This window comes from Ixodes scapularis, unplaced genomic scaffold, assembly GCF_016920785.2.
Source record: "Ixodes scapularis isolate PalLabHiFi unplaced genomic scaffold, ASM1692078v2 PGA_scaffold13__105_contigs__length_92229423, whole genome shotgun sequence".
Classification (NCBI taxonomy): Eukaryota; Metazoa; Arthropoda; class Arachnida; order Ixodida; family Ixodidae; genus Ixodes; species Ixodes scapularis.
This window is the reverse complement of record NW_024609839.1, coordinates 44,931,541-44,951,687: the sequence shown is the minus strand read 5'-3', so window position 1 is coordinate 44,951,687 and position 20,147 is coordinate 44,931,541. Positions and strand designations below refer to the sequence as shown.

The following is a 20,147-nucleotide window of genomic DNA, read 5'->3' as shown; positions in this document are numbered from 1 at the left end:
GTGGATACATGAATCTTTATTATGCAACGTAGTATGGCGATCATCTTTTATACGACAGCTCGCGTCATTGTTTGTTTATTACAATAACTCACAGGTCAAGTAGGGCGCGCAATAAAGGCCCTATTGACCCAGAGTGGGTCTCATGGGTCCAAGGTTGCTAGCGTTCGGCACATATCAGGCTAGTGGGACTTATGAATTAACTTTTTTTTTTTTTAATGAATGTCGCAACCTTGATCACTATTATCATCTCAGTGTATTGCATCCGTGTCAAACTAATAGTGGCCGTCTTGAGGCTGAAGGAAGAAGAATATGAAGATACTACTAAACGAATATAGCCGAGTATATATGCTACATGTACCTTCGAGGCGTCTGTACTACGTGACGCACAAATTACAGATATAACGGCTGCGTAGGCGCTTATTTCTGAGTGTGGTCTAGCCTGTCTGGCTCTAAAGTTTGGCTCTAAAGCCTTTTAATGGCGGAAATTTAATCAACGCCCTTATGGATCGCCGCTTTTTACTGGCCAGTTATTACGTTTTCACACCGTATAAAGTGAAGCAAAGGGTGATCGAAGAACCAATTATTATTTGCCATTGACGTGAAAACATGACGGTACCCAATGAATTACAGTTTTATGAGCGTCATTAGCCGCCCGAAAGTGTCACTGCTTTTTGAGCCAAAGAAAGCGCCGAATTTTGAAACGGGTTTATTCTTGGCTCAAAGGTGGTTCACTTGCCCTGCAAAAAGGATCGCGTTCGCGTGCGTGTTCCTGATGAAAAAGAGGAAAGGATGATCGACTATGAAATTGAAACTTGGCGACAACGCCACCCTGGTCGCGCCGATCACGCCCGACACCACCGCCGCCTCGGTGCCTTCCTCGTTGACCTCGACGACTGCTTTCTGTACCACGGCTGACACCTCCAGGCTCTTGTCTCCAGTAATTCCGGACAGATCAGCGCCATCAAAGATTTTCTTAATGCCCATCTGCTGGAGAATTTCCTTCAGGGAGTACATCGTTTCCAACTTGAATCTGCGTGAAATGAAAAGCGCCTTGTCAGTAGACCACTCAAATAATAGACCCATTTCAAAACCCCAACTAGCAACATTGGCCGTCGCCATTTTTAGAGTGGACGCGAGTGTGATGTCAGCGTTCGTCTGGGACTCGTGTTCGATGGGTTCTTCACGATTGAGCAGGAGTTCCAGCCGAGCGCTGCGTCTCAAACAAACAAGACATTAAAGCTGAAATAAACCGCTGAACAGCTAGAACAGGAGGTGACGCTGCACTACTATATTGCTGAACTTCAGTTTCCTTGATTTTTTTTTTTTGATAGGTGATTTTATTTCAAATCATGCAGGCAAAAAGGGTCAAATTTTTAATTTCGCTGATAAAAATATATGTTATGGCGCCGTCTCCAAAAATGCAGTCGCCACAAACCGCAAGCTCGTCGGAATTTTTGTTCTCGACCTACGAATTTTCAAAGAGGACGCGGCGGAAAACAATGTTTTTCACATCTGTCGAGGGTCGGATGTTTCGCTTGATCTCCCGCCGTGGATTTTCAGTCCACATTATATTAATTTTTTTCAATCACTCTGTGAGCACAGTTAAAAGGCCCTTATGCCACAAATTAAATTTAGGCGCTTTGTTTTTTTTTCTGTAAAAATGTCAAAAACGCCCCCTGATGAAATTTGACAATTAAATACTGGCGATCTACTTGGGTTACATTGATATTTTTATGTCTATAAAGAGTCCAAAGCACGCTCGTTATATATATTTTAAAATCACTCAGCTGTAGAAAATTTTCTTTACGTTACGTTTACATTAATCTTATGCTAAAACCAAAAAGTATCAATTTTAAAATCGATTTTCTCAGAACACCCATTTCTTTCTTGTTAAAATGTAGATATGATAGTTTCCTACTCAAAAATCAAGTATAGAAAGTGTGTATTTTGTTCGTTTTTTCTATATTTAAGCCTCAATATCGGAAAAATACGTCTTCGTTTCGCAAGATTTAAGTCAGACATAGCGACCTGTGCTTTGTCTATGAAATGTGAAAAAGTTTTCTTGCATTTTTGTTTGCGTTTCGTAATCATTATAAACGCAATTTGTGGTATTGAGTAGTTATTTATATTTTGATAAGAGCGGGAAACCACGAGCAACATATCTAATCAAATCGGCAGAACTAGTAGACCTTCAATATCGAAGAGGAACAGACGTAGTATATTGTTTCGATTTAAAAAAAAACTTTCACTGTAGACCAGCATGACTAGCTATTAGCTGTCATATTACTAAGACATTGAAAGTCGCCACATTCATTGATATATTATATACAATTCTTTCCGAAACCAAACGCTAGGGTTTATTCACCACACATCGCACAGATCGCCAGGGAATTGCCTTTCACTTCTGTAATACACAAAAGTGAAGACACAGAAACGTTCCGAAACAGACAGATAGATTGTCACGGAGAGGGGAAGGGAATAAATTTACCCAACTCCGATCTTAACGAAAATTACGTTAAATGAATAGAAGATCTAGCTTCAACCGGTGGCAAGGCGATAGCTCCACACCTAGTGGTTTCCCGCTCTTATCAAAACATAAATAACTATTCAGTACCACAAATTACGTTTATAATTGATTATAAAACGCAAACCAAAAGGCAAGAAAACTTTTTCACAATTCATAGAAACGCACGGGTCGCTATGTCTGACTTAGGTCTTGCAAAACGAAGACGCCTTTTTTTTATATTGAGGTTTAAATATAGCAAATACGAACAAAATATACACTCTATCGAATCGATTTTTGAGTAGACCACTATCATATCTACATTTTACCAAAAATAAAAAAATAAAAAATGTTTTTGTTTTTTTTAGAAAATCGACTTTAAAATTTATACTTTTTGGTTTTAGTCTAAGACTAACGTAAACGTACCGCAAAGAAAATTTTATACAGCTGACTGAATTTATAATATATATAAAGAACCTGTTTTGGGCTCTCCACAGACATAAAAAATATCGATGTAAACCAAGTAGATCGCCAGTATTTAATTGTCAAAGTTCATCAACAATGAACCGAGGGGGCGTTTTTGACATTTTTACAGAAAAAAAGCAAAACGCCTTAATTTAATTTATGGCATTAGATGCTTTTAACTGTGCTCACAGATTGCTTGAAAACAGTTAATATGTTGTGGACTGAAAATCCACGGTGGAAGATTGAGCGAAACATCCGCCTCACGATGGATGTGAAAAACACTGCTTTCGCCGCGGCTTCTTTTAAGATTCGTAAGTCGAGAACCAATAATCCGACGAACTTGCGGTTTGTGGCGACTTCGTTTTTAGAGACGGCGCCATAACATATATTTTTTCAGCGAAATTAAAAATTCTACCCGTTTTGCCTGCGCGATTTGAGATGAATCACCCACATATATATTTGTTTAATTGGGTGAAAGATAAAGGTTTAGACGAACTCCAGACAAGATCTAAAGCAACGTCCTTTCTTTTCAGCCCAACTCGGTTTTGAATCGTCTGGACACTTTTCTAGGCAACGTGACTTGATCAACTAAATTGTGGAACTATCCATCCATAGGCGCCGTTTCCAGGCGCAGTAAACTCCCTCGAAGGTTCGTCTCTTGTCGTTCCAAAGAGTCACGGTTGTTGAAACGATCGTTAGGGCAACTTCACAAAAATGCAATAGTTTTAAAGCACCGCGTTTAAAATGCGCTTTACCGTAGCCACTCCAAAGAATAAAGTTTAGAACCACAGCCTCTAGATTGCGCTTTAAATGACGGTTTGTGCCAATAGGAGGAAGAGGTAAAGAGGGGGCGGGGGGATGATCACATCTCCATGGGTGTTTAGAACAGAGTTGATAATATCTTTATTTACCCTCGAACCGGTGGGGGAGGTTTAGGAAGAACAAAAGCTGAAAAATCAGCTTGACGTGGTTGTTTTCTCTTCAGAAAGTGCGCAATTAAAGATCAAGAAGCAACGTTTCCAGTTTTTCTATTATCATTACCTGTGGGGCTTGGTTCGAGTTCGAATTTAACTTTAGCACATTTTATGACGTGCTTTCAGTTCCTAGTAAATAATTTTGAGAAAAAGGATGTGAGCTCCATACTCACCGCGGAAGAAACACGTCGACTTCCCGTTCCACGAGTTGATGTACGAGTGTATCGAGTAGGTCTGCAGTAAGGTTTCTTTTCAGCGCCTCGACGCCGGTCTTCTCTCTGGGCAACAGGATGACCATACTGTAGTCGCCACCACGGTAAGGCAGCTCAGCAACATCGACACCCAAATTCTCGAAGCTGTTGTGGCGAACACGAATCTTGCCGACCATGGTGTCAACTTCGGCTGGAGTCACGCCACCGTTGAGAAAAGGCCTTTTTTCGGTACGTTTCTCGTCAAACTCGGTGTTCCAGGTTCCTTTGAAGTACATGGCATTCAGCAGAACAAATCGTGTGAGCGGATCCAAGGGCTCACTAAAGAGAGCCTCGATCTTGTTATGGGTCTTCTCCTTGACCCATTTGTTGATGGTGTCAATGGCCGCCTGTCCTCCATCAACGAAGTCAACCTTTTGCAGCTGGGCGTTGAAGGAGTTCCTCAGTGCGTTCTCGTAGCCGTCCAGGAGTGAAAGTCTTAGGTGAATTGCCGCGGCGTTGGCGACGTCGACCGTTGTGTTAGACTGGAGAGACTGATACTTCTGGGTCTGACGAGTGTATGCATCCAAGACCTGCCCTTCCGCAAGGCCAGCGTTCGAGTAGCCCAGGTTTTCATAGAGTTCCTTTTGGGTCTCCCCTCTGGCTCCGGCGTAGGCCATTCCCATCGCTATCAAGAGGCTACAGGGCGAGAAGAAGATGTTTGTCTCGGGAGAGCTCGGTAAGAGCGGGAACATTCGGAGACCGAAGTTGTTGCTTGCGACCGTGAGTTTGTCCTCTTCCCCAGCCCAGCATAGGGCCAAGACGGACAGGAACGTCGCGAGAACTTTCATCTTGGTACTATCCTGCATAGGAGAAGTTGGATAATGCGATGTTGGGCATTAGAAGTTTAGAAGTTGGAACACTTTAAGGTAAGTTCAGGGGCTACTAACATTCAGAGGACCTATATTACGTTGAGATTTAAACAACAATACTGGGTGGTTTCATTTGAAATCGAACACGCTTGTCGGGGTGGGTTCTTCTATTTTTATTTAAAATATATATGTGATTGCCCCATTTCTGGAAAGAACGAAACCATTTTTCAAAAATAAAAAAAAATATTTCGTTTCACAAAAACATTATTGAGTGGAGCAGGGTGAAAATCAGTTTTTCCCTCCGCGATATTTCGACCCAGTTCTGTACGCTGGTATGAATACGGAAAGCATACAAAACTCACAGTAATTATTTGTGCTCTTGGATGTTATTTCGAATATTTTTTAGTTCAATGAAAAGTACTTTTGCATTTTTGTTTATTGAGGTAAAAAAATGCCAAACATCGTCACTTTGACGATCCGGTGGCATCTTCAGAGCCTTGTAACTCGTGAGTTATTTTATCTTTCGCTTATCAAATACCATGCGGGTGTAGTCCTACACATGGGCTATCGACGGGCATAAGTTTATTTTATTTTAACGGAACTTTTTATATAAAATTTTAAATATCGTCGAAAATGGGATTAATCGATATTTTGAACCCACTTTATAGAAAAGGTCATTTTTTATTTCTTTCAATTTTTTTATTATTGCTGCCGATCATATAAACTTTCAATTGACTTGATGCGATTTCCCCCTTTTTTTGTTGTATCTCTTCTAGAAGTGATCTAAATCGCTCCCACTTTCTCGGAACGGCCAAACGCAATTTCCGCAGGTCGGCTTCACTGCAAAAACTATACTGCTTATTTTTGTGTTAAAATTCAGCCGGGAAATTTATTTTGATTGAGGACACTCGTGCTTGGCTACACATTGTATTTTCTTAATTTTGTAATGATGACAACTGACATTCCTTAGTCCGATCGTTAGCGGAACAGCGGATGTTCCATTATCCGGTGCGTGAAGCTAGGGCACAAAGGGTGGAGACAACGGAACGAGCTCTTCATGTATCCAGACCGGTGTCATATATCTGTTTGTGCTATATACAGCCTGTAAGGCACGTACAGCACGCCCGGCCCTTCGCGCTATAGGCCCATCTCCGTTACACCCAGGAAGCACCCAGCACGGGCCGCCAATCCATGACGTGTCTTGTCGCGTGCGATCAAATAACCATGTAATTGCCTGTTATTTATTGCCAGTGTGTATATCAAAAATATGTAATATCACATGCGCCTCTTTAAGGAGGAAAAGCAATTTACAGAAAGGAAGGGGGGAAAATGGACTGAGTTCACATGAAGCGAAGACAATTTTTTACAGAACACAAACACCATTCGGCGATAAATATTCACTTCTATTAATTACCGCTAATATATTTAGGATGGACTTGCAAAACGATATGTTGCCTTGCTTTATATAGTCCAGTTCAGGAGCGACGCAATATTGGAACTTTTTTGACAACGGCATCGGCTTGCCTCTGCGGAGAAGATCGAGCGCGGGGGGGGGGGGGGGGGGGGGGGGGGGGCGAGGCGAGCTGAACTTTGTATCGCAGCGGTCGGATGCCGCCGAGAAGTTCAACAGACAGCGAGGTAAGTCGAGACGGACAGAACGAAAGCTGGAGCCAAAGCGAGCACGCGGTAAACCCGAGACGGTGGCCCTTCTGTTTGAACGAGTGTGTGCAGTTAAAAATAAAAGTGTTGTGTTTTGTTCAAGACTGATCGATATCCCTGGTGCCAAGAAGCAACGATTCCGACATGCACAGAAGCCAGCGAAAGCAGCCACTTAATGTCTCTGTAGACTTTTAGTTTCCCCACTTTCTCGCACCGAGCTTAATGCAAATATAGTACAGCCTTCCGGAATATGGAAAACCGATTTGACGATTTTATTTTAGGTGGCTACGGTAGATTTGCTTTGGCTAGGTACACGTTGCTTTGGTTTGGGAATAAAAAAAGGTTTGTTCTATTTTCTCCTTCAAAATACAGCGCGTCCGGCCAAGGCGGACTTGGCACCACTGCATAAACCGCATCGGCGAATATGTCTTTCAGAATGGCGGAGACTGTACGTTTCGTGCTAGGCTCCTGGCCTGGCTCGCGAAGTGTGCACCACACATGGGAGGAGCGTAATCCTGTGCGAGCACCTACTGAGGCCCTCTCTTCTTTTTTGTGCTTCCTGAATATATTGATTTCTTTCTCCGGTAAGTCGAAAAGCACAACGCTTCTTGTCATTGTTTTATTTTTTTTTTTTCAACCATGTCCTTTGACGTCCGTATCTAGGAGTCGTCTTGCGAACGAAAATTGTGTACTGTAGCGAGGTGCCTCAAGCCTCACAACCTGTGTATAACACAGACAGATATATGACCCCGGTCTGGCTACATAAAAAGCTCGTTCCGTATTCTCCGCCTTATGTGCCCTGGCTTTACGCACCGGATAATGGAACATCCGCTGCACCGCTAACGATCGGACTAAGAAATGTCAGTGGCCATCATTACATAATTAAGAGAATACAATATGTAGCCAAGCACGAGTGTTCTCAATCCAAATAAATTTCCCGGTTGAATTTTAACACAAAAATAAGCAGTATAGATTTTGCAGTGAAGCCGACCTGCGGAAACTGCGTTTGGCCGTTCCGAGAAAGTGGGAGCTATTTGGATCGCTTCTAGAGAAGATGCTACAAAAAAAAAAAAGGAGAAATCGCATCAAGCCAATTAAGAGTTCATATGATCGCAATAATAAAAAAAAATTGAACGAAATAAAAAATGGACTTTTTCGGTAAAGTGGGTTCAAAATGTCGGTTAATCTCATTTTCGACGATATTTTAAATTTTATATAAAAAATTCCGTGAAAATAAAATAAAATAAACTTATGCCCGTCGATAGCCCATGTATAGGACTACACCCGCATAGTATTTGGTAAGCGACAGATGCCACCGGATCGTCAAAGAGACGATGTTTGGCATTTTTTTACCTCAATAACAAAACTTCAAAAGTACTTCTTTTTTAAACTAAAAAATTGTTTGTCAATATAACATACAAGAGCACGAAAAATTACCGTGAGTTTTGTATGCTTTCCGTATTCATACCAGCGTACAAAACTGGGTCGAAAAATCACGGAGTGAAAAACTGATTTTCACCCTGCTCCACTCAATATTTCTTTGTGAAACGAAATATTTGTTAAAAAAGTTTGAAAAGCGGTTTTGTTCTTTCCAGAAATGGGGCAATCACATATATTTCTTAATTAAAATCGAAAGACCCACCCCGACAAGCCTGTTCGATTTCAAATGAAACCACCCTACTGCATTCTGCGTACCGTTAAAAAACACATGCGAAGGAATTTTTTTTTAACAGCCTGGATGGGAAGACGTCATAAAACGAATTTACCATCAGAGAGAAAATTTCTAGAGCTATATTTATGGCGCGAAACGAATGTTTAGATGGCGCACGTGGACGCCACGGAAAATTGGTTTCTATCACGTAGTGCTTGCGCTCTTTCGGGAGCTTCCTATGGCCTCTAAAAGTTACTTATCCATCTTCGTTTAAAGCGCAACAAAAGCGAAGATTAATAAGTAACTTTTAGGGCCCCAAGGAAGCTCCTGAAAGAGCGCAAGCACCACGTGATAGACCTGTGCGCCAGTCAGAAATTGACGGCGGCGGCGCCCTGGAAGGACTGTTCCCTTCCGGCGGCTTCGGCGGCTGCATGGAGAAACGCGTTGAACCGGCGCCGCACCACGTTCAGCGCGCGGCGGAGGCGTGACTTTTGAGGCGGCGGCGCACAGGTCTACCACGTGACCAGCGGCATGCACCCGCGGGCGCCAACTACATATTCGTTTGACGTCGCAAATACAGCTCTGAATTTTTTTTTATTCGTTGTAAAGTCGTTTTATGATATTATGTTTCCATCTAGGCTGTTTTAGATTTTTTTTCTATTTTACATGTGTCCTTTAAGAGAAGACGGGCGCTTCACAATATGTTTTAAACTAGTGGACATTAGTTTTGTTTTATATTGCACAATCACTACTGTATAGGAACCTTCAAGAAACCACGAAACGTAGAAGTGAATGTTTTGACTTTGATAGCAACTTGCGATCTCTGCTTTGACCAGGAACGTCCGCGTAGCGCTGAGATGTCGTTTCGGCAAAACGCAAGGGACAAAGCTAAAAACATAGACAGCCCTTTCCTCGCAAATGTTTTGGGATGTCACTCACAGCCTTAGTAAATTATGTTATCCCAGTAGTTTCGTGTGCTTTGAACATGATAATTACGCCTACCTGGCAATGAACGATGAAATGCCGCATTTCAATAAATTGAAACCTAATTTCGAATCGGCTTTTTCGACGCATTCCCACAATAGCAGGTACGTACAGCTTGCCAATAATGTTACTGTTCACGGTAAGCACTGAAACACTGGTAGAAGCATAAAACTACCGGGACTTTGGTAAGCAAATCTACATGCAAAGTCATCCTGGAACAATACTATTCCGTGCGCATGATAAGTAGGATTACGTGGCGCGTGCAATGATTGTCGAAATTTAGTTTTTGTGAAGTGTATGGATATTTATTCTGGATGTTTATTTATCCTGTTATAGTTCTTGTATATAGTTCCATATAAAACTATAGACAGGATATTTATCCTGTTTATAGTTCCAAATAAAAGAACGATTAAAAATCCACAACAACTATAATAGAAAATTTTCCAAAAAAACCTTGTCAACTGCTTTGCTGGCACGAGGAACTTATTCCTCGTAACCCGTGAGGAACTCATTTCATTGTGTTCCTTCTGGTTTGCAAGTTACATCGCAATGTTCCGAGCATTTTTAAAAGAAGTAGGTGTGATATGAGTTGTAATTATGCGTGGTAACTTCGTCATGCACATGCTGCTCATGCCCGTGGGTGACGCTTCACTGCCACACATCTTTAAATATGTCAATATAAGAAATAAAAAACCGAAGGGCTGTTAAGCTTTCAGCTTATATTGCAGCATTGAGTCCCGTTCTAGCACGTAAACATAATCAACGAACTACTACGTTATACCGCCCACGTTGCAATTTTACGTTAATACATTTCTGTTTGTTCGTAAAATAGTCAATATATTGTACCATAATGTAACTAATTTTATCGCTATAATTCTGTCGGCTCGAGTAAGAAAGAAAACACGAGCCACTCACCGATCGGGATGTGCAGCTTGCGTCTTGGAAGTCGCCAGGTAAAATGTCGCTAGAAACGTTGCGCGCTCCAAGGTCTTAAGAAGGCAAACATTCACTCGAAGGACGAAACCAAAAATAAAACGAAAACAGAACTCAAGAAACATTGCCAGTTCCTTTTCCAGCGAGGTCAGAAGTGCCGCCTTCATAATCGCACGTAAACGCAGCCTCAGCTTTTGGTCTTTTTTTTCGTTGCTTGGTTATTTCCCAGAGAAGCGGCGAGACGATTTTATCTTTTGCATCAAGCAGTCCTCGTGTCTCCTCCGGCGAAGGTAAAACGCGTTTGTTTTTGAAGACGGAATCGGTTTCACTTCCTTGCCTCGGGGTCTCTTTACTTGGACGATGCGCAACACTAAGGCATATCACCGTTGCAGGACTTTAAAAAAAAAACAAAAAAAACTTAGTTATTTTTTATTTTCTTCGCCGCTGTTTTATTTCCTTATTAACGTCCAGCCGGATATTTGATTACTACCCAAAGTTAGCGGGAAATGTGTCACGCCCCTAACGTAATGTCTAGGCATACTGTAGTCTCTTGCAATCTAAAAAAAGCTGGAGAAGTCCGTCCCGCTAAGCTTTCTGCTTGCCATGATTGCGACTTTCCTCCTTTCCAGGTTCGCTCTGCTCAAGTGGCAAGAATGGAAGTTTTTGTGGGAGGAGAGCTCGTCCTGCTTTCCTTAAAGGGGTTATGACACAAAAATTAAACGGATAGATTGTTCTTGAAATGGAATGCTCATGGGCTACTTAGTATATACACCAAGTTACGCGATTTTTAGAGCTCTGGTAATTGCAATATTCAATTTACGAATTTTTATCATTTTCATCTGGCGACCAGGCAACACTGCCCAAGTTAGTCACACCATGGTGTCCATAAACCACGTGACCATGAGGACTCTCTCATTCTAGGCGCCCCCATGATCGTTCAAGCTATCCTCGTCGCGGTACAATCAAAACCGCTCAAGGGGTGTCCAAACAGGACACTACAAAACGCACGACTCCTACAAATCGTGACAATTGAAGCGGGCTTGAAGCGGGCGCGTCCGCTTCAATTTTCACGATTTGTCGGAGTCGTGCGTTTTGTAGTGTCCTGTTTTGACACCCCTTCACACAACTCGATAACCCGAGAGCTATTCTCGCTCTCGCCCCCGGCCCGTTGACCTTCCACCCTGCATGCGCCTGCGAGATATTCCCGGGCGACGTTGGCCACAGCGAGCACGTCCGTAACTCGTCGTCGCTGGTGCTGGTCGCCAACGGGTCGCAGTCAAAATGAACAGCTTCCCACATCTTTTGATAGCAATCACTCTCATCGCTGCCGCGATCAATGTCGAACACTTCGACAAGGCGAGCGACACCGTAAACGTAATCGTCACGGACCGCATGCTCGAGACGGGGAAGGTAAACGAGGAAGCCGAGGCTCGATACGCCAAGAGAGCCAAGTCTGGGAGTGCGTGCAAGGAGATACCACGCTCGAGGCTGGCTATGTAGCCAACCTCCAGCTCCGCCCGGATCTGCCCCTCCGAGGGGCCCGCATTTAAAGGGAAGATGGGGCACTTCTACATTTGAGAAAAAACGCTTGAATTGCGTTCATTTGGCCTTTAGATTAACAGATATCAAAATTGTATTTCAATGCGACGCGCCGGAGAGCCATACGAGCAATTTCAAAATAGGACTGAAGCCCCGCCTCCCTAGCCTTGGGCAGCCAAAAGAGCCGTCGATGACGTCACGGACAGCGACTGTCTTTCGCGTTTTTCTCGCGTTTAACAAGACTTACGCAGCAAATGGTTTGGGTATTCGGGTTCACGGGGTAAAAATACACTAGAATTCACTTCTAACTAATTTTTTCCAAGAAGCTCCGTAGCTTCCCTTTAAATCGATTTATCCACAAAAATATCGCGCCATTTTCAATACAAATTTAGCAGGACTATAGGAAAATACAGCGGGCCCTACCAGTATAGTTATCTCATACTTTATTTTTAGCGTGTCATAACCCCTTTAACCTGTACCAGAGCCATGTACAGAGACTGTTTGGTCATTGGGAGGCGCGGGCAGAGCCAGGGCGTGCACCAGACACAGAAAGAGGTCTTGACATGCTCTTTGGGCCAACAAAAAGCCGAAACGAATCCCCTAGTGGTGGTAGCGAGGAACAGTTTAAATCATAGGTATATAGTTTTAATAAACGCGTAAAGAGTAAGATGTAGTAACCTTTCATGGTTGAAAATGGGGTGAACGGAATGTTTTGATTATGATCATGCAGAAAGATGTAAGAAACGGATGTGCCGCGCGAACTCTGTTTTGCTCGGACAGAGTATGACCGCTCGGACGGCAGATATGCCTGGCCCTCGGCGCCTGGCGTACGGATTATGTCAATCGTTCCACCAGTCGCGCTCTTCCACCATGATTTTGAATGACCGTGACTGAAACATCACGTGTACCACATTTTCAGTCACCGAAAGTTACTCCGACGTACTTATTAAGTTTGTTTCTCGAGACCACCTCCAGGGTATTATTTGTGGTTCCTGGTTGGCCACATTCGAATTTGTGAAGACGCCCTGGAACACGCCCAGCACTCTTTCGGCCAATGGCGTCTCCTCGTTTTACTCCTATACCTCCCAGTGAATGACCAGACTCTCTGTATATGCAGTTCAGACCTGTGCTATAATCAGGAGTGATAATGAGACTGAAAGCCGGTACCCTAACGTCTGTATATAAATACCGTGTTTTTTTAGCTGTACTGACGAAGGACCCTACCAGGCTCCGAAACGCTTCTTTCCGTATTCTGTGATCGCCACAGGAGCATATCTCGAACGGACCACCGGAACCGAACCGAAATCTTCGCCGCCGTAAAACTAAACCAAAGCTAATATATATATATATATATATATATATATATATATATATATATATATATATATATATATACAGGGTGTTTTTTTTATTTTCACACAGTTGTTAAAAAACAAACGTGAAAGCTACACTAATGCGGTTTGTGCAGGTGGGTTATACGGCCAGGCGGGGATTCTGTGAGTGTCTAATCTTTGCGATAAGTTGGCTAATTAATTAAAATTCGTTAATTAACTTTCTAATTAGTGGAAATAGATATATGGTTCCAATTAGAAACTTGTAGAGCATCATCAAAAACCACTAAATCAACTATTTTTGGAAAGATATCACGCCGGGGCAGCATTTTATAGCGTTCTGTAAAAACACTCCATTTGAACGCGTTTCTTGATTTCGGTTTCTTATCGGAGCGCATCACCGCGCCCGCGGTCCTGCTCCCCAGTGGCTGAGACGCGCAACACACGTGCGCCCTACTTCCCTCCATTCTACGAAGGAGGCGAGGAGGTGGCTTCGCGCCGCGACCACCGGGGAGCAGGATCGCGGGCGCCTAGATGCGCTCCGATAAGAAACCGAAATCTAGAAACGGGTCCAAATGGAGCGTTTTTACAGAACGCCGTAAAACGCTGCGCCGACATTATATCCTGCTAAAAATAGTTGATTTAGGGGTTTTCGATGGTGCTCAGCAAGTTTCTAATTGAAACTATTTTCAGTAATTAAAAAGTTAATGAACGAATTTTAATTAATTAGCCGACTTATCGCAAGGATTAGCCGCCCACATACTGCCCACCTGGCAGTATAACCAACCTGCACAAACCGCATTTGTGTAGCTTTCACGTTTTTTTTAAAACAAATGTGTAAGAATAAAAAAAACACCCTGTATATATATATATATATATATATATATATATATATATATATATATATAGGTATATATATATATACCGGGTGTTTGTGCGAAGACTTTCAAAAATCCTAAAACTTAAAGCGTAAAAAAAAAGAAAAAACTTTCTTCGGGAACAAACTACCAGCCACGGCGGACGTCAGGAATTGCCAAAAACATAGTAATTAGCCAAATAATTAATTAAAATTTGTTAATTAACTTTTTAATTAGTGGAAATAGACATATGGTTCTAATTAGAAAGTTGCTGAGCGTTATCGAAAACCACTAAATCAGTCACTTTCAAAAATAATTTCGGCGCGTGAGAAGCGTAGTAGTGCACTAAAGTTACCGCTCTTTGAGCAGGTACAAAGCTAGCGGTTGCGATAAGGCGCCCGCGCGATTTTTCCGTCTCTTATCTAGCCCCAGCCTTGTACCTGCTCCACGAGTGGTAACTTTGGTGCACTACTACGCTTCTCACGCGCCGAAATTCTTTTTGAAAGTGACTGATTTAGTGGTTTTCGATAACGCTCAGCAACTTTCTAATTAGAACCATATGTCTATTTCCACTAATTAAAAAGTTAATTAACAAATTTTAATTAATTATTTGGCTAATTACTATGTTTTTGGCAATTCCTGACGTCCGCCGTGGCTGGTAGTTTGTTCCCGAAGAAATTTTTTCTTTTTTTTTACGCTTTAAGTTTTAGGATTTTTGAAAGTCTTCGCACAAACACCCGGTATATATATATATATATATCAGGCTCAAAATGGTTCGCAATAATGTGTCTGCTTTTTTAGTATCCCAAAATGAATATTTGGGAAGAAAAAATTGCCAACTGTATTGCTACGTATTGATGAAATCATGAGGATACAGAATAGCAATGTTTGATAAAGTGTGGGTTTTCGTGGCACTTTTGGACTGGCACTTTGATTAACCATGTGCCACGTGGTCACGTGACGCCATGGTGTCAAAACATGCTGTCAAGTAATGTCATGTCACATGACTCACTGCGCCAAGTCGCTTTAATTTGAGAAGGTCACTAGATGTATTAACCTTGTTGACATGTGACGTAACACGACAAAATGAATTCGCACCGAGAGTCACGTGACACCGTCACTTACGCGATTTTTATGACCCCGAGTCGAGTGCCCGGGTTCATGACAATGAGCATCGCCGAACGTTCGGGTAACGGCTCGCGTTCAAATAAAGATGATAATAGCCCAACTCTAACAAGATCTGAAGCTCAGCCTAAGCTCTATGGTTTCCCAAACCCAGCGCATGACTATGATAAATACTGACAATAAATAATTAGCGTCAGACCACGTGGCTGCTTGTTGTAATTGCGAGTTGAGAAGGCCAACGCTGTTTCTTTATTTTTTCTACGTCTGCCATCGCGCGGAGGGGAAAACTAGTGGATGTTTTGCAATCTATCAACGCCAGGGATGACTTTTTAGCAGTATTTAGTGAAAGTGAAAAAAGCATGTTGCACCACCCATTTTATATTATTGAGACACCGAAACATCGTTTCTTTGTTGCTAAACTGCCTCGGAAAGTTGTCCCCCGAGTGTATAAGTATTGAGGAGAATAAATGTGACTTATTAATTCTACGTTAAATAGAACTACATGTGTGTATGGGAGGGATACCTAGAAAGAAATATACTAGTGGCCTCAGAGGGACAGCCGAACGTTGACAGCCGCTCTAAGTGTCACAGGAGTGCCATTCTTAAGTTCTTTCCCAAGTTTCGACCACCTCTGTATTTTGTTTAAACATCACAGCTGAGTGCAAAATTAAAAGCAACAGAGAGGTATTGTTAACGAGTGACCAATATAATTGTAAAACTAACACCCCCAAGAGGAGGATGCAGTTCCTCAGGAATAAAAAGTATTCTCTGGAGGAACAGCGAACAAATAAAAGAAAGAAGGGGGGGGGGGGGGGGGGGGGTTAGTATTAAAAGCACACTCTGTTTTAAAGGTCCCTACGCTTCGCATTTTTGGCGCAGACCAGAAAGTGTGGCCCCAAAAACTACTTTGTTTGCAAAAACATTTTTGCCAGAAAGCGCATTTTCATCGTGACAGACGCTCGTGCAGTTCCTCGCGACGATACGCTAAGAAGAATTTGTGCCTCTCAAACACTTGGCTTTCACTGAACGCGAACCTCCTGCAGGTGTGCATTTTGCACCAAGAGTAGCGGATTTGATTTTCTCAGCAAAAACAAATCGCAATGATCAAAGACTGTGATAACGGCACGTGTATAGCTTTCTGGTGAAATGCGGTGTTCGGAACACTAGCAATAGATGTCCCAATTGTAAAATTGTGCAGTGTTTAGAGCAGTCTCGCGGTGATATACGGCAGCCTAGTGAAATGGTAGAGCGGATGACTGATAAAGCACAGAGTTGCAAAGTGTGGGCCCAAAACGAGCGCACGTAAAATCGAATATAACGATGGCCTCCCGAAGCAGTATTTCGCGAGGTTTCGGGGTCATCAAGTTCATGAAATGTGATTTTTATGAAGAATTGAAGGATCTTTGTCTGTCTTTCGCGCTATTTATGTAAAATTAGGACTATCATTGCACGTATCTCTATGCATTTTTTTTTTTTGCAGTAAGGCGTTGTATAAGGGATTATTTAGAAAAATATCGTTTATTACCCATCTCTTTCTTCACATTTCGTGTATTCGCCTTCCGACCGATCATGTGAACACAAAGTCAACAGCGAACAAGAAAAAAAGAAAAAAAGAAAATCGTTTCCGCAGACTCAACAGCTGTCGTAAGTTTCGTGTATCGTACCCCCGTTTCGGTCACAAGCGGTTATATGAGCTTCATAAAGTCAAACTTATTGATGACAATGAAAAATTATTTAATTAATGAGTAAAGATTTGACAACATAAATAAAGGTTCCACCACTTTAAATATATACTTGAGATGCCTTCCCAAAAGACCTGGGGCCCTAATCTGGACAGTTGGCGAGAAAGTCGGCGCGAAATCTGGCGGCCGTGATTGGACAACGCCGCACTTGACCTTGGCGCCGGCCAATCAAAGCCGCCCGATTTCTCGCCGAAGTTTTATTTATTATTTATTTAACAATAATATCATTCCTTGGAAGGAATACAATAGGAGCGGCACAATTCAGCACAGAATGAACAATGATGACACAACGTGGTCACGTTCCAATACAACACTACGATAGGAAATACAGATTAGAATCGACATCAGACAAGGCTTGGCTCAAAGCAAGTTGAAAAAAAGGAAACTATAACCAATACATGCACAAACACAAATTCAAGGCCCATAAGCACCAATAAAGCAGAAGGTTAATCTTGATAAAGTTTGTATAGTTAAAGCGCTGTTCCAGCTACAAAACAATCTATTTAAACATAAGGTGCTAGTTCGCCTAAAAACAAAGAAACATTATCACTGTCAACGACATGCCTGGGTAGCTTGTTCCACTCCGATATTGTGAGTAGGAGAAAAGAATATTTAAAGGAATCGATTCGGGACCGGTATTCAATTATCGTTTTCGAATGCGTAAATCTGGTATTAGTTCGAGTCGTGAAAGTTATGTATTTGTCCTGTGGAATTTTAATGGAGTGATTGATGATTTGGAAGAGGGTTTTAAGGCGGGCTATTTTTCTTCTAGTTTGCAAGTGTATTAAATCAGTTTGACACATTAGCTTTAAAGGGGAATGGTTACGTCCAAATTTGTTGAACACAAACCTAAGGGCTCTTCTCTGAACCATTTCTAATTTGTCTATGTTTTTTTTGTGTAAACGGGTCCCATACAACGCTCGCATATTCAAGAAGGGGACGTATCGAAACTTTATAGGCGAGCAGTTTAGTGGTAGACGGAGCATCTTTCAAGATTTGTTTTAAATACCATAATTTGTTGTTGGCTCTGCTTACTATGTAATCAATATGGTTGTCCCATTTTAGTTCCGAAGAGAAAATAAGTCCTAGGTATTTATATTTAGTTACGCTGCTAAGCTTATGTCCGGACAACTCGTAGTCAAACACCAGTGGCTTTTTTTTACGTGAGATCGTCATGCTGACACATTTCTCTTTATTTAATGCCATTTGCCAATCATTGCACCAGTTATATATTTTTTTCCAAGTTATTATTTAAGTTTATTTGATCATTACGTGTTTTTACTTCACAGTATAGTACGCAATCATCTCCAAACATTTTTAAGCGAACATCAGTATTTTTCACGATATCATTAATAAATATTAGAAACAACGCAGGCGCCAGAACCGTTCCCTGGGGAACTCCGGAGGTTACTGGTGATACGCTGGATACGCTATTGTTAAATGTAACATACTGCCTTCTACCCTTACGGTAATTCTCGAACCATTTCAATAAGGAGTCCGATTGAAGAATTACTTGTAATTTAGCTAAAAGTTCGTCGTGGGATACCTTATCGAAAGCTTTTGCCAGGTCTAGAAAGATGACATCTGTCTGAAAACGTTTATTTAAGCATTCGCTAAATTCATGGGTTGTTTCCAGAAGCTGAGTTACAGTTGAAAGTTCCCTCCTAAAACCATGCTGTTCTTTAGTTATTATAGATTGAACTTCTAGATGGTTTGTGAGATGCGAGCATATATGTTCTAGTATCTTGCAGCATTGGGAAGTCATTGATATTGGTCGATAGTTTGTGACGTTTGTTTCTTTTCCGGATTTTAGGATGGGAACTATTTTCGAAACTTTCCAATCATCGGGAAGGGAACCGAGAGACAACGATTTTTGGAAAATTATATGCAGGTATTCAGAAATCCATTCAGCAAATCGCTTCAAAAAAGCCATGGGAATTAAATCCGGGCCGGGACTTTTTTTATCGTCAAGGTTAAGCAATAACGACAAGATACCTTCTTCAGATATGTGCAGTTCATCGATCGCTGGTATATCATCTAAATTTTCAACAGGAGGTACATAATGGTTATCAGTGGTGAACACAGAAACAAAATTACTATTTAGGCCTTCAGCGATTACGGATGCTTCTTGTGTTAAAGTACCATTTATTAGGAAACTGTCATCTTTCGCTTCGATCGAAAGTGTCTCCAGAATTTTTTTGGCGAAGATACCAAAAAGTTTGGAAGTGTATAGTTGAAGTACCGTGCCTTCGCTGAGAATATCATTTGTTTATGGATTTGGTTCAGTTCAAGAAGGCGGTATTTGTCTGTTGATGTGGCTGTTTTCTTTATTTTTTTTTCGCAGTCTTGAAATTCTACGGCCAGTTTTGATTATCTCACGTGTAATCCAAGGATTTTTTTTTGTGTATTTTTTATTTTTTGTTGGAACATATTTAGTAATGCATTCGACAACAATTTTCTTGAACGAGTTCCACAACTCATTCATACGCACATTTTCTGTTTTTGAAAGCAAGCAAAATAAATCAAGGGAGAGTTCGAGATGATCCAAGATGGAAACATCATCTGAATTCGTGAAGACGTATACAGAAGTAGTAGTTGTCAAGTCACGATTGTGCATTGTTAGGGGAAAAGAGGCGACAACCATCTTATGATCGCTGATACCATCGCAAACGTCTACATCACTGTCGTCGGATAGCTCGTTGCTAATCAGGGCAAGATCAAGTAAAGATTGCGAAGAACCCTGAACTCTTATGGGTTCGCATACAAGTTGGTCGAGATTAAACGTAAAGGCGATATCAAGTAATGCTTCTGCACTTTCCCTTTCATCCGATCCTGGATGCAACATTTTCCAGTCGATGTGAGGTAGGTTGAAATCGCCAGCAAGGGGAACGATCTTAATGTGATTTTTCACATGCAGTAAAAGGTACTCTTTTATATCTTCCAAAACAGACGCGTCAGCGTTTGGGGGTCGATAAATTCCGCCGACTATTACGCGTGTGTTATTAATCTGAATAGTGCACCAAACTGATTCCTGCTTTTTGATATCGTCTAAGCGAGCGTACTGAAGTCCAGATTTTATCAAAAGTGCAACGCCTCCCCCTCTGGTTGGTCGATCATTTCTGAGTTTTGTGTAGTTAGGCGTAATTATTTCAGAGTCGTTTATCGATGGGTTAAGCCATGTTTCAGTAATAATGACTGTGTCTGGTTCTCGTGTAAGAAGAATTTGTTCTAACTCGGTCGTTTTGTTCACAATGCTTCTAGCGTTTATATTGATTAGGTGCAGCTGTGATCTTTTCTTAGTTAAATGTCATGGTCTTGAACGTC

The 20,147-nt window shown here is 41.7% G+C and overlaps 1 protein-coding gene across 1 annotated transcript; it reads right to left on the bottom strand.

Annotated features, from left to right (window-relative positions):
* Nucleotides 1-10,323, bottom strand: LOC120840315 (intracellular coagulation inhibitor 2). Its single transcript, XM_040210776.3, has 3 exons — nucleotides 10,212-10,323; nucleotides 4,116-4,993; nucleotides 1-1,030 (listed from the first exon to the last, which is right to left on the bottom strand). The coding sequence occupies exons 2-3, from the start codon at nucleotides 4,979-4,981 to the stop codon at nucleotides 718-720; spliced, it is 1,179 nt and encodes a 392-aa protein (XP_040066710.2). The 5' UTR covers nucleotides 4,982-4,993; nucleotides 10,212-10,323; the 3' UTR covers nucleotides 1-717.
* Nucleotides 10,324-20,147: the final 9,824 nt, after the last annotated feature.